General features: G+C 34.9%; 1 protein-coding gene across 4 annotated transcripts in view; it reads left to right on the top strand.

The window, feature by feature from the left end:
- NEDD4 (NEDD4 E3 ubiquitin protein ligase) overlaps positions 1 to 12,714 on the top strand; it is a 176,392-nt gene that overhangs the window by 75,991 nt on the left and 87,687 nt on the right. For 2 of the 4 annotated variants that reach the window (XM_017543378.2, XM_017543379.2), the window contains exon 1: positions 2,791 to 7,848. The exons of 1 other annotated variant lie outside the window; for it this stretch is intronic. In XM_017543378.2, coding sequence (XP_017398867.1) covers positions 6,301 to 7,848 — 1,548 coding nt within the window. In that variant the 5' untranslated portion in view covers positions 2,791 to 6,300. Of the gene's footprint in view, positions 1 to 2,790; positions 7,849 to 12,714 lie in introns of those variants that run through there. One more of the 4 variants, XM_017543376.2, reaches the window with a different exon arrangement.

Below are 12,714 nucleotides of genomic sequence, written 5' to 3'. Positions count from 1 at the left end.
AATGACCAGTGATGATGAGCATTTTTTCATATGTTTGTTGGCGTCATATATATCTTCTTTTGAAAAGTGTCTGTTCATATCCTTTGCCCACTTTTGGATGGGGTTGTGTAAATGTTTTAAATAATAAGTCAAATATGTATACACATTCCTCAGCTTAAGAACTGGAGTTTTTGTGTGTGTTTTGTTTTAACATCATGAAAGACCACATAATATAAATATTTTAAATAATAAGACAAATATGTATACACTATACTCAGCTTAAAAACTAGAACATTACCAAAATCTTTGAAACCTTCCCTGAATCCTTCCTTAGTAGCATCTTTTCTTCCTCCACAAGTAGTAGCCATTGTCCTCAATTTTGTATTTATCATTCTTTGCTTTTTAAAATACTTTTATCACATATACATATATGCCAAAAAAACACATTATTGTCCAGGTGTGGTGGCTCGTGCCTGTAATCCCAGAAATTTGGGTGGCTGAGGCACATGGATCACCTGAGGTCAGGAGTTCAAGACCAGTCTGGCCAACATGGTGAAATTCCATCTCTACCAAAAATACAAGAATTAGTTGGCTGTGTTGGCAGGTGCCTGTAGTCCCAACTATTTGGGAGGCTGAGGTGGGAGAATTGCTCAAACCCAGGAGGTAGAGGTTGCAGTGAGCCAAGATCATGTGATTGTACTCCAGCCTGGGCAACAAGAGCAAAACTCTTTCTCAAAAAAAAAAAAAAAAAGAAAGAAAAAAAAAATCACACTGTTAATTTTGCATATTTTTGAATTTATAAAAATAGCATTTCTCTATAGGGATTCCTCTGATAGGCGTTTTTTCTTTACATTATATTTGTGAGATCTGTGATGACACATTTCAATGATGCATGGTTTTCTATCCTCTGCAAATGTCATAATGCTATAATTTATGTATTTATCCTCCTTAATAGATATTAGTGTCACTTCCAGTATTTTTCTGTTACCAATTGATAAACATTTTTATGTCTCCTTACATACATGTCTGAGTGTATCTCTCTAAGAGCTGTGTTTTGGAATTGAATTGCTAGATCATGTTATTACTGTTACATTTCTTGTTGCTATTGATACCGATGTGAATTCTGCCTGATGGTATTACTGGTGAACTTTTTTTTTGCATTATTTGCATGTTGTCCACAAGGAGGGATAGCACACATTTGTGCTTTCCACCATGATTGATTGTCTGGTTCACTTTGCCAGTGACTTTAGTATTGGTGTGACTGTTTCTTAATTGCCAGAAGTGCTGTTTGTCAAACACTGATCAGTGAATTAACATTCCTTGAGCATTTACTGTGTATATAATGCTATAAACTGTGTCATGATAGGTTGGAAGAAAAAAGCATTGCCTTTGATATTAACAGTTGGATATTGATAGACGGGTAACTATGACAAAATTTTTAAAACTTTTAATTAAAGGAAAAAACAATACATTAATCAAGATATTGTAACGCCTGTAATCTAAGCACTTTGACAGGCTGAGGCAGGTGCATCAGGAGGTATTCCTGAAGTCAAGTGAACTCCTGAGGTCAGGAGTTCGAGACCAGCCTGGCCAACATGGTGAAACCCCATATCTACCAAAAATACAAAAATTACCCATGCATGGTGGCACACACCTGTAGTCCCAGCCACTTTGGAGGCTGAGGCATGAGAATTGGTTGAGCCCAGGAGGTGGAGGTTGCAGTGAGCTGAGATTCCAGCCTGGGCAACAGAGTGAGACTCCATCTCGGGGGAAAAAGAAAGATATTATAAATTCCCACACCAAGGACTCAGAAATTCTATTATAATGCCTCTCATTTGGGGCATTAGTTTGTAACCCTAAACAAATTATTCAATCCTTCTAAAAATACCTTCTCATGTTTATAAAATGAGGGCAACAATGTTTGCCCTTCCTACCTCATAAGCATATTGTGAGGATAAAATGAGACAATGACTATGAAAATACTTGGAAAATTCTTTATCATGATACAAATATAAAGTGTTGTTTGACATTCATAGACTTACGCATTTTTAGCTCTCTGATATGATATATCTTGTGTTAGCTAAGACGTAACATTTAGTGTATCTACTTTGTTAGATGCTCTTCTGTTCATGGGAAATACTCGGTTTACCAGCAAAACAAAGAGCCGTAGATAATTAGAACAGGGTGGTGTAGACACACCACCATTCTCGTCCTCTGATTTGTTGCTAGTCTTAGCAGGTAACAGAGGTGTAGCTGTGACCTGAGATGTTATAGAAACTTTAGCCATTGGTGGAGAAACAGACCTGATTGTATAGTAACAAGTGATCTGTGTTGTAAATGTCATCCCGTCTTGATTCTGCTAAGGCACTCACAACTAAATTTAAAATCTACCATATTCCTAGCAAATTCTCTTTGAAAATGCAGGGTGAAGAACACAAGTAAAATATTTAGCAGGAACAACTTAAGTCATCTGGAAAACGTTTCCAATATAAGTGATATTTGCTTTCAATAAAGAGTAGGCTTATGTCACTTTCTTTCCAGCCAGTTTTAAGACTTGAGGGTTACAAAATGGTCATCTCATTATGGTCATGGTGGTGGTGGTGGTGGCAATAATGACAGAACATTTCAGAATGATGTGCCCTAAAAAATAATTCTACCCACCAATGCAAAAGTTAGCACTGTGTCACCAGTCTAAGACATACACCTGTACACATTCAGCCACTGGTTTTAGGAGCCACCTATATTCTGGGTGGAGACCCTGTGCTTCTTGCATTTATCAGTTGAAACAATAGATTATATAATGTATTTTATGTATTATTTATTTTTCATGTATTTTATATGTGATATTATGTGTAATATATGAATATATATATGTATATATTTCCACACTATGTGTGCATATATATATATATAAGACTTAAGTCTGAAATCTGCAGGGCAGATCAGGAAGCTGAGAACTTAGGCAGGGTTTCTACATTGTAGTCTTGAGGCAGAATTGTTTCTTCTTAAAAAACCTGTGTTTGCTCTTAAAGCCTTCAACTGATTGGATGAGATCTACACACATTGTGGAGGGTAGTGTGCTGTACTTAAAATCTACTAATATAAATGCTAATAATGTCTAAATGCCTTCATGGCAATATCTATACTGGCGTTTGACCAAACAACTGGGTACGATAACCTATCAAAGTTGATAAATACAATTAACCTCCACAGCAGACTTTGACCTTCTAACTTCAGTCAGTGATTAAGGCTACCCAGAGCCTATCTATACCATGTAGATAATCTGTTTATTTTCTGTGGAGATGATCAGTAACCAACAGCTGAGAATGTGGAGTTCTTAGCTTCAATCCTAAGACATTATCTGTTTCATTCCAGAATATGAAATTCTATGCAGGACTTGGATGGATTCTTTCCGGATGAGGGCTGCCATGTCCCTCCAGTTCTTCCACACTTAAGCTTAGGGTTATAATCCTGTTTTGGTATTTGCTGGACTGAGGGGCTGCATTTTATAGCAAGTTCCCTGATATCCCATGCAACAGTAATAGCAGTATGGATCCTATGCAATTTCAGACCTCAGCCAACAATGCAAACTGTTCAGTCTCCCTAGAATTTAAACAGACTAGAGTGCTAGGAAGTGCATGTGATCCTCTTACCGCACTTTTCCTTGGCTGAAACCCTTTCTGTAAATTTTTCACACGTCATTCCTTCTTGTCCACCTGCAGTACTTTTTTGATGTTTCTTTAGAAGTGGCAGCTGGATCAACTTCAACAACAACAATAATCCTGAAAGAAAGTATTAGACATTCAGAGTGACTGTGGTGACACCATCCATCTATTCATCCAGCCTTCTATCTGGTGTCTTTTAGTGCTTACTTTGTGCCCAGGACAAGCTCAGGAGGGTCACAAGAAATGTGTAGTTATGGTCCATGCACTCTGGAAAGGTAAAATCTGGTTAGAGGATGGGGAACTGATGCTTGTAGTGAAGCTTACCAAAGAGAGGACATTTATCTGGCCAAATACTTGGAGTTTATTGTTTTATATGTTAGTAATCAGAGGAGCATTTCTTATTTCCTGGAAGTTTTAGGCTATAGGCATGAATAATTAGATCTTATTGATTAGCATATTAGAAGATACTCATTCTTTGAGTTATTAGACTCCTCACTTAATCCCAGAAAGAAAGCTGAAGCCATTTGAAGGCAAAGTAAAACAGGACTTCATATTTAAAACAGAAGTTAACGGAATATTGACTGAAGTCTGTAAAATCATAAAGAAGATAAGTTACACAAAACCAAAATAACATAATAATTGAATTACTAATTTCCAACTATTATATACATCCTAAAACACAGTGCTAGTTCATTCTAGTCAAATGTAATTCAATAAATTCAAATTCAAACTATCTTGGGGTAGACATTTTTTTCTAATCTGCATATATTTTTAATAGCATGTTTGCTTAGGATTATTGGCAAAATATTTCTATTTTGTTGTGTCTTAATTGATTAAAAATCTGTTGAGAAAATTCTGATTGAAAACAGCTCTTAAGCAATTTTTTTAACAAAGTATGAGTGTATGTTTTACATATTTGCTTTTACTAAGGAAAACAATCTTACTTAGAAAAATACAAGTTGGGTGTAGTACCATGTGGTATAAACAACTGAACTATTTTACCTTTTACTTTCCTATGAATGAGCCAGTATATATTTATTACTGGAGTTCCAGCTATAAAATTTATGTAAGGGGTTTAAATACACCCTGGAGTATTATTTAAAAATAAATTTATTTCTTTCAAATAGAATACCAACCTTGGTCTATGACATTTGGGAGAGAAATTAAAATATTAAACTTTTATTGCCTAGTAAACTGAAAATAAAGTAAAGGTTAAATAAATACAAAGCAAAAAATATATATATACAAAATCACAACCTCTAAAAGGACAAACAGTCCACTGTTCTCTACTATGGGAGCTTTATCAGCACTGGTAAGTAATTCCACCTCTAGGGCAGGGCAAGTTCTCAAAAATGTAAACAAGTATGTACTTTGTTTATATAAAGAAATGTGCAGCATGGTTTGTATTTCTTTGTAGATATCAAACAGCTAAATGGATTGTTTGAGAGCACCAGCAGGGGCCAGCAAAGAGCTCTTAGAGTTTTTCAGAACAGAATTGGCATTGAGATATGTTTATTTGATATGTTAAATCCTTTTTTGACTTCTTTACTTAACTCCACACTCTCTTAAGTGAATGAATTACAGAGACAGAGGAATAAAATATACTGTGTGTTCAAACTATCTTGGGGTATAGTTTTTTGTTTTTTTTTTTTTCTAATCTGCATATATTTTTAATGAAGTGTTTGCTTAGGCTATTTCTTGGCAGAGTTTTAATAGTCAAAATATAAATGGCATCATTTAAAGTCTGTTCTACTTGGCTGGAAAAGGCCTTAAAATTACAGAAGAAAATGCCTAGTGACAGCTTCTCTTAACTTTTTTTTTCTTGAACCGATGCTTCATTTTTGCAATAGTATTACTAGGCTAATTTTATAGTTCTGTCCTTAAACTTTCACATTTTATATAACTAGCACTTTGGAAGCTAAAATGTCTATCTGTTTCATGTAGTACTAAAGTTTTACTTCATCCCAAAGTTTTAGTATTTCCAAATTTACACAACTGTTTGAATTCACTCATTAAAAAAAAAGAAAAATTAACAGTCCCTATAACTTGACTAGAATCCTAGTATGGTTACTATTTGGAAATTCAATCTTTGATTTGATGCTTAATTACATGGGGTTCCGTTCCTACCAACTTCCTGTAATTCTATACCTATGGGTAAAAATATTAGTGGTCAAAGTCGGCTGGAGAAAGTATAGGCACTGCAATTCACATAGTTAAATGTTCATTTAGTAGAGCTAGGGTGAACAAATACTGCTTCAACTTGAAATTTTAGAAGATTGTTGTTCTTGTGTTACTCATTCATGCAAATTGGAGAAGGTATAATTGAAACAAGGTTGGCTGTGTTTGAGTCAGTGTGCTGCAGCTGAGCTCAGCTTAAAGGTCGCTGGAAATCAAGTGCTTTGTAAGTGAAGGCATTTTGACTACAAGCAATTCAAGACATTTTGGAAACGTCAGTCTCAGGAATGGGCCGTCTTTTTCTTTCTATGATATCTGGTATCTAATGTTTTACTTAGGGTAAAGACTACTACTTAATAGCTCTTTTAGGCACCACAAATGATTTTTTTCTTTTGATGCAGAGCAGCTGCTTCTAGCCTGTCTACAGACAGAGATATTTGTTATGACTTTCAGCCTTTAACATGTTTGGAAATGAGAACAAATGGCACAGAGCTTACGATTGCACTTTGCAGCCAGAAGAAGCAATACTTACCCTTTGTCAGAAACCTCCGGAGATGACTTGGATAGCCATGTTCACATGTGCTTCAAAAGACCAACGCGGATTTCAGCGTCTAACATTGTTCAAATGAAGCTGACTCCCAGACAGACTGCACTAGCTCCGTTAATAAAGGGAAACGTTCAGTCTCAAGAAAGATCATCTGTTCCTTCATCTGAAAATGTTAATAAAAAGAGCAGCTGTCTGCAGATTTCACTACAGCCCACAAGGTACAGTGGATGTCTTCAGTCTAGCAGTGTCTTAGCTGATAGTGATGATGCTTCATTTACTTGTATCTTGAAGGATGGTGTTTACAGCAGTGTTGTGGCTGATAATGAATTGAATGCTGTGAATGATAGTAACCTTTTAAGCAGTCCTGCCATTTGTAGTGGTAGCCTTAGTAACTTTTCAGCCAGTGATAATGGGTCTTACAGCAGCAATGGTAGTGATTTTGGGTCATGTACAAGTATCACAAGTGGAGGTTCATACACGAACAGTGTCATCAGTGACAGTAGTAGTTATACTTTTCCACCAAGTGATGATACATTTTTGGGTGGAAATTTATCTTCTGACAGCACCTCCAATAGAAGTGTGCCAAACAGGAATACTACTCCATGTGAAATTTTTTCAAGAAGTACAAGTACAGATCCTTTTGTCCAGGATGACTTGGAACACGGATTAGAGATTATGAAATTGCCAGTGAGCAGGAACACAAAAATTCCTCTAAAACGTTGCTCCTCCTTAGTCATTTTTCCTAGGAGTCCTTCAAATACCCCACCAACTTCTCCAACAAGTCCATGTACTCTTCTGAGCAAAGGATCCTATCAAACTTCACACCAGTTTATTATTTCTCCTAATGAAATTGCACATAATGAGGATGGCACTGGTGCTAAAGGATTTCTTTCAACAGCTGTCAATGGACTTCGGTTATCTAAAACAGTTTATACCCCCGGAGAAGTAAGAGACATACGGCCGCTTCACAGGAAGGGTTTATTACAAAAGAAAATTGTTATTTCGAATAATACTTCCAAACAGACTGCCTGTGAAAAGTCATCTGAAGGATATTCTTGTGTTTCAGTGCATTTCACCCAACAAAAAGCAACTACATTAGACTGTGGAACAACAAATGGCGATTGTAAACCAGAAATGTCAGAAATTAAGCTGAATTCTGATTCCGAGTATATTAAGCTCATGCATAAGACATCTGCATGTTTGCCATCCTCCCAAAACTTTGATTATCAAATAAATATCAATGGAGAATTGGAAAGACCAGATTCACAGATGAACAAAAATCATGGTATTTTACAAAGAAGTATTTCATTGGGAGGAGCTTATCCAAATATTTCCTGTCTATCCAGCCTTAAGCACAATTGTTCTAAAGGGGGACCATCTCAGTTACTCATAAAGTTTGCATCTGGAAATGAAGGTAAAGTTGATATTTTATCGAGAGACAGCAACAGAGATTGCACAAATGAACTGTCTAATTCTTGTAAGGTAAGTTTCCTTTGGTCTTGGTAAATGTTAATTTCTATGAGAATAACTTAATGAAATATTTGGATAAAATTTATTACAACTAAGCAATTTTATATATTTCCCCAGTCCTTAGCTAGCATATACTTTGTAGTCATGAATTTTATATTTGTAAATCTGAAGAACCCTATGTGTAGTTTTTCACTCTGTTTGTTATTTTACCAATGTACAAAATGTGTATTTTTTTAAATCTTCCTAAGTGATTTAAGCTGTAAAACTTTTCTGTAACATAAAAACAAACTCTGAATAACAATCTATTTTACAACATTTTATCTTGGCATATTTTTTCTTTAAATAGTGTAATATTCTATTATGTAGCTCAGTATTTTGTTCCTATTTTCAAAATGATCATTTTGTTTTCTCGCCTTCTTAATCATTATGAAATAGAGTAAAATTTAGAATGCTTATTTAAGATATTAAACAAAAACCCATATCAAAGTGTGAAGATCTTGTTTTAAATGGTCATAGAGGAACTATATCTCTAAAATACATGTATTTCTAAGATCATTCATAAAAACTATTATGCTGCATGTTTAAAGCAGAGGAAAAATAAATGGCATTTGCATTTGTATATACCGTTAACCACAGGAATTTTGTTCCCACCCTATTTTTTCTTTAGCCACGAGTTAATACTGCCTTCTAAAATGTAACTCACTCTTTCAACAATATTGAATTCTAAGTTTTAATCTTTTTGAGTTTTGTTTAAATTGCCAGGCATTTCCCATAATTTTCTATTTACCTTTTTATTTGTTTTTTTGACAATTCAGCTTTATTTTATTAATAATTTAACTCGTGAATCTTTGCCAAGAGTTCTTTATGTAATTTGGCCTTTCCAAAGTATTTAAAATGGTTTGAACTAAAATAGATTTTTTAAATGTCTGTATTTGGAATGTTTTACCAGATTCCAGGAAATTTAAAAAATTTTCTAACTAAAGTGATTCTGCATGACAGTACATAATAGTTTGGGGGGGAACCATATCTGTTTATCTGTGTTTTTGTAACAATATGTATATTAAACATTTTTTTAAAAAACTTTTGAATAAATAGATTTAGGTGAATAAGATAGTAACTGCTAGTTTATTTTCTCTGTTCTGAAATCTGGTAAATACAATAATTGTTACCAATGCCCAGATGTTAATGTAAGCCACTACTTTACTGAGGATAAAAAAATATCAGATTTCAAATTCTGATCTACATTTTAGAATTTTAAATTCCATTTAGGACACTTTTCTAAAACCAGCTTTTAGAAGATTATAATCCATTCACTGCTTTCCCTCCTAAAAGAAAAAAGAAGTGGCACTGAGAAGAAACATATTAATAGTTTGCTAATCGAATTAATGCTACTTATAAATTTATTTTACACTTAATGAAATAACCTGAAAGGAATAATTCATGTCAAAATATTTACAGAAATATCTTGAAATAGTTTATTTTGTAGTAATAATTATAGTTTGTTGTGGATGCTTTTGAAAAGAGTATTTTAAATGTGTTTTTTAATGAAATGTGGATCAAATGCCTTTTGCATTGTTAAAAACATACATTTTATTGGTTTTAGTTATACTTAGGTAAGCTAACTTAAATATTTTTTGTGACAATAAAATGTATAACTTTGTGCAGATTCTATCTTTTGGTAGATTATTGGATTATAAAATAGTTCAGAAGTGTGCAGTTTGCTGAAGCTTTAAATTGTCCCCTCTTTTAATATTTATTACGTTTCTCTTTATAAAAGCATTGTAAACAATATAGTGACAGTTAAATTTATTTTTTACTAGATCTAAATAGATCTAATTGATAAATCAAGGGCTTATTTTATGAAGAAGATTCTAGTGTTGCTTTTTCTAAATATAGCAGTGGCAACAATAATGGGTTTTAGAAATAATCCTGTGTTTATCAATAATTATATATTAATCTAATTATAGTGGTATATTGTAACTCATTTATAAATAAACAACTCCCAAAATATTTCCCATGACTCCAGTTAGTCTGGGTTAGTATTCTGATATGCTGAGTCTGGATTCACATTTAACAAGTTGATATTAGAGTAGCATTTAGTAATGTCAGCTATCTGTACTGAGCAGCCATGAAATTAAATCACTGCTTTGGTCAGAGACCCTGGTTTCAAAATCACTGAGAGTCTACAAATTCTTTTCTTAAATGTTTAGCTCCCAGTCTCTAGCAGTATAAAATTGAGTTTCTAGCTTTCTATAATCAACAGCTCATTAATGACTAATGTTTTAAATCTAGTGAGAACTTTACCTGTATCTTAGACACTGGCTGCGTTCTGTGTTTACAACTTAGAGTGAAGATGAGACTTTGTAGTCTGTCTGCATACTAATGTTTATTTCAGGCATAGCAAACAAGGTAACAGTAACTGGCATATGTTTATTATATATGCTTTTTGAAATACAGTATTACTTTTGTAAAGGCTATATAATGACTTTTGATCTGAAAATAAATATTTGATATTTTAACAGTATGTGTAATAGTTTGTCAGTTCAATCAAGAAGCAGGTTAAGGAGCTAAGGTACTTCGTACACAGTTATAAAAATTATTGTTCTTCAGATTTCTAAATCTGTAGTTGGTTTTCTCTACTGTTATTTTATTTTTCCCCCATCTGTTGGGTTCTGAATCTCCTGTGTTATCTTGTCAGGATACTCAGAGATTTCAGTACCTTCTTTTTAATGTGCATTAGCGTTTTGCCCAAGTTTAAATGTCTTCCATTCTTTGCTTATATGTGTATTTTTATGAGAAATATTTTTACGTTTTTTCTTTTTGTTTTAAAAGTTTTTATTACCTGCAACTTAATTCTAAATAGGTAAATTGCTTACACCTAGTATAGTAGAACCATAATAAGCTTATGTCTCAATTATTTCAAAGCCTTTAACATTAATCTCAAGATTATACATTTCAATATTTTCTTATTTAATTGTTCTTCCTAAAATAGGTGTTTTAAATGTATGCTTATTTTAATGCTCCATTATTTTCCAATCCCCACTTTACTAAGTTTAGCAAAATATTTAGAGAGATTTTGTTAAATTTATTTTGAGCAGCACTTACAAAAACCAGCATAATTTATAAATATTCTAAAATGTGATGGAACAATGTTAATGACAGTTTTAGAAAGTTGGTGAAAATGTATATTTGTATATGTATGTTTCTTAGAATGGAGGAATTGTTCATTTCAGAGAGGTTCAGAATGCTGAATTGTTTGCCTGAAAATATTTTGTATTCTCTGTAAATGTGTCTTGTTTAATTAATTCATCCAGTACACATTTGAGTGCCAGGCACTGTCCTAAGTACTGAGAATAAAAGATGAGTAAAATACAGTCTCTATTTAGGGGAACCCCCATTCTAGTAATAGGGACATGCCGGAACATAAAAAAATTTTCAGTCTAATATGTGATGTACTAAATAGAGTTGTGTTTGAGAAAGTAGAAAGATGTGACATTGTTTTCTGGAGAGAGGACCTGGTTGGCAGAGGAAGGTTTCCTAGAGGAGGTGACTTTTGAACTGAGTCTTGATAGGTGAACTGGAGTTCATCAGGCAGAGAAATCAAAGACATTCTAGGGCAGGGATTCTCCATCTCAGCATTAGTATATTGGGCTGGACACTTTTGTAGTGGGGGCTATCCTGTGCACTGTAGGATATTTGACAGCATCCTGGCCTCCATCCACTAAATGCTGGTAACACTCCTTTCTCCCAGTGTGACAGTCAAAAAGTGTCTCCAGACATTGCCACATGTCCTCTAGGGGCAAAATTGTCCCCTGTTGAGAATCACTGCTGTAGGCAGCAGCAGCAGCAGCAAGTGCTAGGCTAGAGATGTGAAAGATTCTGACACTATAAATAGTCCAGTGGGGCTCAAGCATAGGGTGACCTGGGGATGCCAGAGGAGGTGATCTGCCAGAAGTGGGCTGGAGTCCCATTAGGCCTGGCGCTTCATGCTGAAGACAAAGAAGCTGGTCTTCTGCTGATAGTCAGTAGTGGGGCAAGGGAAGTCTTCGTTTGAGAGTATGAAGTGCTCTCTTTCAGGATTTTAGAAGATAATTTTTCATGGTGTCATGGATTATAAATGAATTAAAGTTTTCCTAACTTGGATGACTAGATTAACAGTGATGTCATGAACTAAGATGGAGAATTCAGGAGAGGGGCCAGATTGGGAGGGTGAAGAAGAAATTACATAATAAGTTTATGTGCCTCAGAGGCTGCCCTGATAGTGCTGCTTTCAAGTAGGGCAGCTGGAGATACAGGACCAAGGCTCAGGAGAGAAGTGAGAGCTGGAAATGTTGATTGTGAGTTAGGAGTATGGTCAAAGCCTCAGATAAGAATGAACACATACAGGTCAAAGCCTCAGATAAGGAAAACATACAGTGAGATGGGAAGGGAGGATAAATTATAATTCTGGGGACAACCAACTTTGGTGAGGTGGAAGAAGAGGGGATAAAGAGGAGACTAAGGAATAGCCACTACAGAGGCCAAGAGAGCATGGAGGCATGGAGACATGGAGGCATGGGCGAAGGGCAAGGAAAGGAGGACAGCGTACATACGTATCCACTGGATGTGACAGATAGGAGGTCCGTTAGCAAGAGTAGGCTCAGGAGAGTGCAGGGTTAAAAGCTAGGTTGAAGAAAGAATGAAACAGGTAAGGAGGCAGAAACAGCCAGCCTAGGTTGCTTGCCCGGTGTTATAAAATAAGCATGAGATAGCATAGGCAAGGAATATTTAGTGATTGTTATGCAGAAGGCACATGTGAACTGGATATAAGATGTATAAGACAAACTCCCTCTCTACAGGGAGAGTACAGTCCCTTTTTCCTGGAGAAAAAAAAAAAAA

The sequence above is a fragment of the Cebus imitator genome, unplaced genomic scaffold (assembly GCF_001604975.1).
Source record: "Cebus imitator isolate Cc_AM_T3 unplaced genomic scaffold, Cebus_imitator-1.0 Scaffold154, whole genome shotgun sequence".
NCBI lineage: Eukaryota > Metazoa > Chordata > Mammalia > Primates > Cebidae > Cebus > Cebus imitator.
The sequence above is the reverse complement of the archived record's forward strand: the minus strand, read 5'-3'. Positions and strand labels throughout refer to the sequence as shown.